Below are 10,977 nucleotides of genomic sequence, written 5' to 3' on the forward strand. Positions count from 1 at the left end.
AAAAAAAAAAACCATAAATGCCTCTAGAATTTACTTCATTTTTTCTTTTCTTTTTTATCTTCACTTTCAATATGAAATTATTTTCATTTCTTAACATAGGAGTTACTTTAAAAAAGACAAGTGACTTGGTCTTCAAATATAGTATACAGAGATTCAACTTGAAGTAATTTTATGAAACATTTCTTAAAAAAGTATTTGTTATCCTTACCATCTTGTAAGTTTCTGTGATGTCTTCATTTGGTCTAAATACTAGCTCTAATGAACCACATCCTGATGCCCAGATAATTTTTTGTATAGCTCTAATAACACAAATATCAGGTATGTATCTTGAGGCCTGCAACAAAATGGGAAACTCAATGTTGACCATAACCATAAAATAAATAATCAGAAGAAAAATATTTCCTTTTTCTTAAGTTGTTATGCTTTATGAATAAGCAGCCTTTATGAATAAACCCTCCAGAATCCCAGCAATTTCAAAGTTTGATACTAACCAACCCTGATATTTGTTGAGCAAGACGAATTGATACATTTCTAAGCATGCACTCAGAAGAAGGATTAGGAATGCTCTGAAGGGCATTTTGTAGCACCACAGCTTGATCATGAGTAAGTTGGTTAATCTGAAGGTTAAAAAAAAAGATTTAAAAACCTGTACATAAAATTCCAGAATCAACTACTCCTCAAGACTTCTACTTTCTCTAAAATTTATGGTGAGTTAAATAGAAGCATTTAAATCTGTTAATATTTTACATTTCCTTTCTTATTTGCCTGTCATTTTAATAATAACATCAACAGATTTCAAATTTATATGAAATTAATATATCATTTCTACATTTCAGTTCACTTTCTGTGGCAGGGTTTAGAAAATAAACTCTGAACTAACACTTTTACGTATCTCTGGGTGATTACTATGCAATGCCTAAGCTTTCAACAAATGATTATGTCTATTCTGAGAAGGCTGGAAGTAACAGATAAAGACCTCCAAGGCCAAGGACATCGTTCAGTCCTTGCTTGCTAGAAAATCATGAGGTTTTTAGTTTAGGTGTCTAGGATTTATTTAAAAATGGTGGTTGATATAGTAGTCTACACATAATTACAGTGCACAGAAAACAAGAGAGAACCCCCAGAAAGCTATCCAGGTAGACTAGCTAAATTGACACACACTGGGTTCAAATGATACATCTCAGTATTTAAGTACTGGAGGAACCAATGTCATTGTACAACCATTGTCACTGTACCATTGTACAACCAATGTCAATGACTGGTAGATATACATACATGTATATCTGTACAAAAATATACAGACACATATATAATTGTGTACATGGGCATACACACACTCAATATTATGTATATATTACATTATACACATGTGAGCATGACCATACATGTGTGCTTTTACATATACACACTCAAAAATATTTTGCTTTTTGAAATTTTTTGAAAGAGGTATACTTTATACCTCTTGATTTTATCTTTAAAATGTTTCTTGTACTCAGACTACTTCTATTATGTGTACTTGTGTACTTGTAACCACAAAGATGCAAAGTTTCTTATAGTTAATGTATTCATTTTCTTTCTATGTATTAGTTTCATTGTAAAATTCTTAAAATGTCATACTGCTATTTTTGTTTGTCTTTTTTTTCCCCAGAGAGGCTCTTACTCTCCGTATCAGGCTGGCTTTTCAATTCATGTTATAGCAGGAGATATAACTGTAATTGTCCTTTCTGGACTTCACAAATGCTGTCACTGTAGGAATATATTATCACACTTATTAAGAATTTTTAAGATAGCTGTCTTAAAGAAATTTAGAGTGTGTACACAAGTAAATTATAAAGTAGGCAAAACAATGACACAAGTCTAATACTCCCAGTTTTTCTAACGAGAACTTAAAATATTACATATTTTAAAATATGTAATATTACTTAAATACTGTAATACTTAAAATATTACATATACTGTAACAGTTTTGGTCCTGCAGCTTGTGAGGATCTGTTGCATATAAAATTCATGTTGCCACAGATTTCAAAGTGTATTTGAGAGTTACTAAACCTCCATGAAAAATCTTAGCTCATTTCTACTACATCAGAAAATAGAAACTTCTAATTAATGTGGCTGCCTGAATGTCTAATATAAGCATGTTGACTGATGTACAAAAAACTTACCAATCAGCCAAAAACAACCATATTATTCAAAACACCCAAAGAAATTAATAAGTAAATGTGCAAAGGATTATACACATGTATTTCTCTATACACATGTATGTCTCTGAAATTCAGAAAGAAAAATATTTTTATGTAACCATGAATGCATTCATCCATCAATAACCAAGCACTTTGTAACTAAGCTCCATCCACAGGCCAGTTTTGCTTTACATTTGTGACAGAGTTGTACAAAATCATCTAGAATGAACTTGTACTTGAATTTTTCCTGCTTGAGCCTCAGTGATAGTTTGCTAAAATTCTACAGACTGTTAGTATTCTCTCAAATTATGAATTCTCTATAAATACTGTAGGTGAATTGGTGATACACTGCATTTATCTCTCTAATAGAATATAAACAGGTGTGAGTGCAGGCTGGTTACTTTACAATATTTCAGGTGCATAATTATTTTTAAATTACTTGTATGTACGTACATATGTACACATGAATGTTTGTACACACACATGCATGCATGCAGGGGGTACGGAGCATACAAGGGAGGCCAAAGAATAACTATGAGTTAATTCTTTTCTTCTACTAAGTGGACAGTGAACTCAGGTTATTAGCCTCAGCAGTAAATCTGAACCTACTGGACTAGTCCATGGCACAATTTTTAATGTTCAATGAGAAAAAGCTATGCTCAGCATAATTATATCCTAAACATATAAGATGTATGTAAGATCCCATAGGTAAAATTCTGATTTTAAAAAAACAACTTTTTTTTCATAAAAATATACATGGAATTTACAATATAAAAAATTCACACTTAAAATGGGGAAAACCATTACAAATGTTTATTTTATATTTGTGTGTAAGTCACATCGTTTTTACTTTTAAAAGAAAAAATGTTGCAAAATATTAAATATTTAATATTTAATTAAATATTAAATTAATTATTATAGTCACTTTCATATTTAAAATCACATGAAAGAATAAAATAAACATGTTAGTATTACCTTAGGTTCAATGGTTATTAGTAAGATAAACTTGTTTCACTGAATTATCCATTAATTTTGTTGGTATGGTCCTAGAATTATTATTCTGAAGTATACCACAGCAATTACATTTGGTCTTATTTTAAAACAAAATGGCACACTATAATATTCAAATAAATTTTTAGAGTAAATTTTAAAATTTAAAATGGTAAATACATAGTTACTATTCAAGCTTCTGATGAACATTTTACACATCTAGGGATATTTTAAAGCATGATTTAAAGGGTAGTCCACATTATTTCCAAACAATTTATACATTAGTAATTTTCAATGTGAATAAATTAACTAATTTAGTTACAATTGAATTCAACTTTTACAGCAGATTAAAATACTTTAGAAACTGTTGGTGGGAAATATTAACGGTCATAGGGAAGTAAAGAACTCTTGATAAGGGCTGGCGAGATGGCTCAGGGGGTAGGAGCACTGACTGCTCTTCTGAAGGTCCTGAGTTTGGATCCCAGCAACCACATGGTGGCTCACAACCACCTGTAATGAGAACTGACACCCTCTTCTGGTGTGTCTGAAGACAGCTATAGTGAATTACACCAGAGAGAGAGAGCCAGCAGGTCCAGCAGAGGTCCTGAGTTCAATTCCCAACAGCCACACACATGATGGCTCACGGCCATCTGTACAGCTAAAGTGTACCCAAACACATAAAATAAATAAAATAAATCATAAAAAAGAACTATTGATAAGAAAATCATATATGATGTTTAACTGAAAGTATTTTACAATATTTATTTTGATATATATTTTAGGTATAATTTAGTAAAAGACTAAGTTTTAGGATTATATGAAACTCCAATTAATTAAAAATTGAAAAGCACAGATATAAGAAAAATAACATGTTATTTTAGTATAGTCAAATATGAACATTTAGTATAAAGAACTAAAAAGATATAAATCTTTATTATACATAGTCACTGAATTTATCTCTAAAAATTATGGATGAAAGGTAAGTTACAAAATATTTCTAAAAATTTATTACCGGTGTTTTAGGATCTGTACCATCTGCAACAGGTTGACAAGCTTCTGCTATGGCCTGGACATAGCCATAGCCAATGGTAGTTAACAACAGTTTGGCTATTTTAAGGGTACTGAAGTAAGCATCTCTAAGAGTTTCAACATCTGTATTTGGCAAGAAGTTATTTTGTATCAGCATACTTAGTACAAGAGGTAAGCCACCACTTTTCAAGAAGTGATACTGAAAGTCAGAGGAAATATCAGCCAGAGGTGCACCAGCAGGCATTAACAAGGTGTAAACTACCTACAGGTGAGGAGAGATGGGAAGGGAGAAAAAAGAGCATTAAAAGTTATACACGCACATACATACACACACATACACACACACACATAAATTTAGAAACTTATTCTTTTCTCATTGTTCTTGATTAAAATTTCTGCTTCCTAATTTTAGACATCTTAGTTTTACAATATTTTATAAAATATATATTTTTTTTGCAAAGAAAAACAAACCTCTGTTAAATATAGTACTTGCGAGGCAGAAGAACCAAAGAATAGTGAGTGAAGGGACTGACCAAGTCGTCTTTCTCCAAGATTTAAATGGTCTGAACATACAGCTCTTAATTTTTCTATAGTTGTGCTATCTGTAAAAAAAAAAGAAAGCCAAAAAATGTAATTCATATATTCTTGATACTTATGTTGGGCAGTAATACAAAATTGTTTTTAGATTTTATATTATGCATATGTTTGTTTGCAAGAATTTATATGCACTACATTTTGCTTGGTGTTCTGGGAGTCTGGATGAGGATATCACTTATCATTTGCTTTGAAACTAGTTACAGATACCATGAGCCACCATGTAGGTGCTCTCCTAGGCCCTCTGTAAGAGCAACAAGCACTCTTAACTGCTGATTCATCTTTCCAGTCCTAGTATATTTGATATTCAATATCAAATATCTATTAGTATGGTCTTTAGTTATGAGTAATGATTACTAAGATGAGCTATAAAATCAAATGTCATATCAAAAAATTAGGATGGAAATAGTTTTTATCCATAAAATTACAATCTATTTTTTTATCCACTATTGAAACAAACCAATATTAAAGAAATGTGCTCTTTTTAAAACATAAACAGCAACTTCACTTTCTTAAAATTCAATAATTACAAGAAAATTAATTCAATTACAATCATCAAATAAGCCTTTCTACAAAGATAAGACACAAATTACTAGAACTAAAACAAGTAAACATCATTAGCTATCAACAAATACAAAGGAAACTACCTACATCATAAGGATAACCAAAATTGAAAAAAAAATCCAGAAAGATTTAAAGAATATTGGTGAAGATGTAAAGAGAGGAGAACCTTTGTTCTTTAATATTGGGAATCTAAAATGATAGCAATAAGTTTGGAAACATTTCTCCAAGTACTTTCTTCAAGGAGTTAAATACCAAGTTATTGTATATTCCACCAAATTCTTAACTAGAGTGTACACTGAATTATAAACAAATAGTTATATTTCCACAAATCCAGACCTTCAAAGGGTAATATATGGAAAAGTTCAACACAGGAGGGAAACTATATCCTAGAAAAAGCAATAAAGTAATCTTCCAACAAAATTAAAAGAAGATAGCCACATGAACAGAATTCCAACTCTAACAACAAAAATAACAGGAACCAACAACTACCTTTCCTTAATATCTACTAATATCAATGGACTCAATTCCCCAATAAAAAGACATAGACTATCAAACTGGGTACGTGAACAGAACCCAGCATTTTGTTGCATACAGGAAACCCAATTCAGTGACAAAGACAGGCACTAATTCAGAATAAAAGGCTGGAAAACAATTTTCCAAGCCAATGGTCCCAAGAAAAAAGCTGGAGTAGCCATTCTAATATCGAATAAAATCGACTTTCACCATAAAGTAATCAAAAAAGATAAGGAGGGACACTTCATATTCATCAAAGGTATGATCTATCAAGATGAACTCTCAATTCTGAACCTCTATGCTCCAAATGCAAGGCATCTATATTCATAAAAGAAACTTTACTAAAGCTCAAAGCACACATTACACAGTACACAATAGTAGTGGTAGATTTCAATACCCGACTCTCTGCAATGAACAGATCATGGAAACAGAAACTAAACAAGGACACAGTGAGACTAACAGAAGTTATGAAACAGATGGATTTAACAGATATCTATAGAACTATTTATCTTAAAACAAAAGGATATAACTTCTTCTTAGCACCTCACGGTACCTTCTCCAAAATTAACCATATAACTGGTCACAAATCAGGCCCCAACAGATACAAGAAGATTGAAAAAATTCCTTGTATCCTATCAGATCACCATGGACTAAGGCTGCTCCTCAATAACAACATAAACAATAGAATGCCCACATACACGTGGAACCTTAACAACACTCTACTTAATGATAACTTAGTCAAGGAAGATATAAAGGAAGAAATTAAAGACTTTCTAGAGTTTAATGAAAATAAAGCCACAACATACTCTAACTTATGGGACACAATGAAAGCAGTCCTAAGAGGAAAACTCATAGCTTTAAGTGCCTCCAAAAAGAAACTGGAGAGAGCATACACCAGCAACTTGACAGCACATCTGAAAGCTCTGGAACAAAAAAAATCAAATTCACACAAGAGGAGTCGAAGGCAGGAAATAATCAAACTCAGGGCTGAAATCAACCAAGTAGAAACAAAAAGAACTAAACAAAGAATCAACCAAACCAGGAGCTGGTTCTTTGAGAAAATCAGCAAAATAGATAAACCCTTAGCCTGACTAACTATATGCTAAAGAAACAGAAACAGTCCCAACCAAAAGAAAGCCCAGGACCAGATGGGTTTAATGCTGAGTTTTATCAGACCTTCAAAGAAGACCTAACATCAATACTCCTCAAACTATTCCACAAAATAGAAACAGAAGGTACTCTACCCAATTAATTCTATGAAGCCACAATTACTCTTATACTTAAACAACACAATGACCTAACAAAGAAAGAAAACTTCAGACCAATTTCCCTTATGAATATCGATGCAAAAATACTCAATAAAATTCTTGCAAACCGAATCAAAGAACACATCAAAACGATCATCTATCATGATCAAGTAGGCCATGATCATCCCAGGGATGCAGAGATATTTCAATATTTGGAAATGTATCAACTAATTCACTATATAAACAAACTCAAAAGAAAAAAAAATCACATGATTATCTCACTAGATGCTGAGAAAGCATTTGACAAAATCCAACATCCCTTCATGATAAAAGTCTTGGAAAGATCAGGAATTCAAGGCCCATATTTAAACAATATACAGCAAACCAGTAGCTAACAGCAAACTAAATGAAGAGAAACCTAAAGCAATCCTACTAAAACCAGGGACTAGACAAGGCTGCCCACTCTCTCCCTACCTATTCAATATTGTACTTGAAGTTCTAGCCAGAGCAATTAGGCAACAAAAGGAGATCAAAGGGTTATGAATTGGGAAGGGAGAGGTCAAATTATCACTATTTGCTGATGATATGATAGTATACTTAAGTGACCCCAAAAATTCCACGAGAGAGTCCCTAAACCTGATAAACAACTTCAGCAAAATAGCTGGATATAAAATTAACTCAAGCAAATCAGTGGCCTTCCTATACACAAAGGATAAACAGGCTGAGGAAGAAATTAGGGAAACAACACCCTTCACAATAGTCACAAACAATATAAAATAATTTGGTGTAACTCTAACTAAGAAAGTAAAAGATCTGTTTGACAAAAACTTCAAGTCTCTGAAATTAAAGAAGATCTTAGAAGATGGAAATATCTCCCATGCTTGTGGAGTGGCAGAATTATTATAATAAAAATTGCCATTTTGCCAAAAGCAATCTATAGATTCAATGCAATCCCCATCAAAATTCCAACTCAATTCTTCACAGACTTAGAAAGCAATTTGCAAATTCATCTCGAATAACAAAAAACCCAGGATATCCAAAAGTATTCTCAATAATAAAGGAACCTCTGGTGGGATCACAATCCCAGACCTTAAGTTGTACTACAGAGCAATTGTGATAAAAACTGCATGGAATTGGTACAGTGACAGGCAGGTAGATCAATGGAACAGAATTGAAGACCCAGAAATGAACCCACAAACCTATGGCCACTTGATCTTTGATAAAGGAGCTAAAACCACCCAGTGGAAAAACGACAGCATTTTCAACAAATGGTGCTGATTCAACTGGCGGTTAGCATGTAGAAGAATGCAAATCGATCTATTCCTTTCTCCTTGTACAAAGCTCAAGTCCAAGTGGATCAGGGACCGCCATATAAAACCAGATACACTAAAACTAAAAGAGAAGAAAGTGAGTAAGAGTGAGCCTTGAGTGTTGGGCTCTATTTGGCCCTGGTTTGGGCCTTGAGGACAAACCTGAGCCTGGCTCAAGTTTTGTAAATTGTCTCACTCATTTCCGTACTGGAGTGACTCAACACAACCTGCTTAAGCCTGCCTTTGCCTAGATCCTGCGGACATAGAGCCAACTTTGTTGGCTCTGTCAGTCACCCCATACTCCTCATCAACTTTCCCCTCCCCCTACATCATCTCACCCCAGCCAAAAACTCCACCTCCTCTCTCAGCCCTTTATAAAAGAAAGGATTGATACATAAAAACGAGTTCCTGTTTGGACAGACTCCCGGCTTGGCTTCCCAGAGGCAGGAGGAGCTGCGACACTCACCATCCCACTCAGCCCCAAGAGAGAGGCTAGACCAATTCTCTCCCTCTCGCCTAGTTCTGTTGGCAGAGAGCCTGCCTGGCACTTAGGCACATAGGCACAGGGGAAATTTTCCTGAAGAGAACGCCAATAGCTTCTGCTCTAAGATCAAGAATTGACAAATGGGACCTCATAGTTGCAAAGCTTCTGTAAGGCGAAAGACACTGTCAATAGGACAAAACTGCAACCAACAAATTGGGAAAAGATCTTTACCAATCCTATATCTGATAGAGGGCTAATATCCAAGGTATACAAAGAACTCAAGAAGTTAGACTCCAGAGAACCAAATAACCCTATTAAAAATGGGGTACAGAGCTAAACAAAGAATTCTCAACTGACGAATACCTAATGTCTGAGAAGCACCTAAAGAAATGCTCAACTTCCTTAGTTATCAGGGAAAAGCAAATCAAAACAACCCTGAGATTCCACCTCACACCAGTCAGAATGGCTAGGAGAAAAAACAGTAGATGCTGGTGAGGTTGTGGAGAAAGAGGAACATTCCTTCATTGCTGGTGGGATTGCAAGCTGGTACAACCAGTCTCGAAATCAATTTGGAAATTTCTTCTGAAATTGTACATAGAGGATATATTTCTTATATTTGTCATGGAATATCTTGTTTTCTCCGTCTATGGTAATTGAGAGTTTTGCTGGGTATGGTAGCCTGGGCTGGCATTTGTGTTCTCTTAGGGTCTGTATGACATCTGCCCAGCTATATTTCTCCTGAGCATATACCCAGAAGATGTTCCAACATGTAATAAGGACACATGCTCCACCATGTTCATAGCAGCCTTATTTATAATAGCCAGAAACTGGAAACAACCCAGATGTCCCTCAACAGAGGAAGGGATACAGAAAATGTGGTACATCTATACAATGGATGGAGTACCATTCAGCTATTAAAAACAATGAAATTATGAAATTCTTAGGAAAACGGATGGATCTGGAGAATATCATCCTGAGTGAGGTAACCCAATAACAAAAGAACACACATGGAATTCATTCTCTGATAAGTGGTTATTAGCCCAGAAGATCGGAATACAGGAAGAACAAGCCACAAGAAACGCAAGAAGGAAGACCGAAGTGTGGATACTTCGTTCCTTCTTAAAGGGGAGGTTCAACAGCAGCTTGATCTATATAGTGAGTTGTGGGCCAGCTGGTACCACCCTACTGAGATTAAATAAATAAATAAATAAATAAATAAGTAAATAAAACATGATCAGGAGAACACAGGTAAACAGCTAGAAAGCCCTTCAAGAAGAAACACAAAAATCCCTTAAAGAGCTACAGGAAAACAAATCAAACAGGTGAAGGAAATGAGCAAAACCATCCAGAATCTAAAAATTGAAACAGAAACATTAAAGAAATCAGAAAGAGAGACAACCCTGGAGATAACAAAACCTAGGAATGAAATCAGGAGTCATAGATGCAAGCATCACCAACAGAATACAAGAGATAGAAGAGAGAATCTCAGAGTCAGAAGATACCATAGAAAACATTGACACAACAGTCAAAGAAAATGCAAAAACCAAAAAGCTCCTAATCTAGAACATCCAGGAAATCCAGGATGCAATAAGAAGACCAAATCTAAGAATAATAGGTATAGAAGAGAGTGAAGACTCTCAGTGTAGTGGGCCAGCAAATATCTTCAACAAAATTATAGAAGAAAACTTCCCTAACCTAAAGAAAGAGATGCCCATGAACATACAAGAAGCCTACAGAACTCCAAATAGACTGGACCAGAAAAGAAATTCCTCCTGACACATAATAAAACAACAAGTGCACTAAACAAGGAAAGAATTTTAAAAGCAGTAAGGGAAAAAGGTCAAGTAACATATAAAGGCAGGCCTATCAGAATTACGACAGACTTCTCACCAGAGACTATGAAAGCTAGAAGAAGGGCATATGTCATACAGACCCTAAGAGAACACAAGTGCCAGCGCAGGCTACCATACCCAGCAAAACTCTCAATTACCATAGACAGAGAAAACAAGATATTCCATGACAAAACAGAATTTACATAATACCTTTCCACAAATCCAGCCCTACAA

The 10,977-nt window shown here is 34.4% G+C and overlaps 1 protein-coding gene across 2 annotated transcripts in view; it reads right to left on the minus strand.

The window, feature by feature from the left end:
• The window catches only part of LOC116096530 (probable ubiquitin carboxyl-terminal hydrolase FAF-X), a 144,156-nt gene that overhangs the window by 53,365 nt on the left and 79,814 nt on the right, over nucleotides 1-10,977 (minus strand). For both annotated transcript variants that reach the window (XM_031378461.1, XM_031378452.1), the window contains exons 22-25: nucleotides 4,671-4,801; nucleotides 4,183-4,461; nucleotides 492-617; nucleotides 209-334 (exon numbers count right to left, since the gene is read on the minus strand). In XM_031378461.1, the coding sequence (XP_031234321.1) occupies nucleotides 209-334; nucleotides 492-617; nucleotides 4,183-4,461; nucleotides 4,671-4,801 (662 nt within the window). The remainder of the gene's footprint in view (nucleotides 1-208; nucleotides 335-491; nucleotides 618-4,182; nucleotides 4,462-4,670; nucleotides 4,802-10,977) is intronic.

Source organism: Mastomys coucha, chromosome Y (assembly GCF_008632895.1).
Source record: "Mastomys coucha isolate ucsf_1 chromosome Y, UCSF_Mcou_1, whole genome shotgun sequence".
NCBI lineage: Eukaryota > Metazoa > Chordata > Mammalia > Rodentia > Muridae > Mastomys > Mastomys coucha.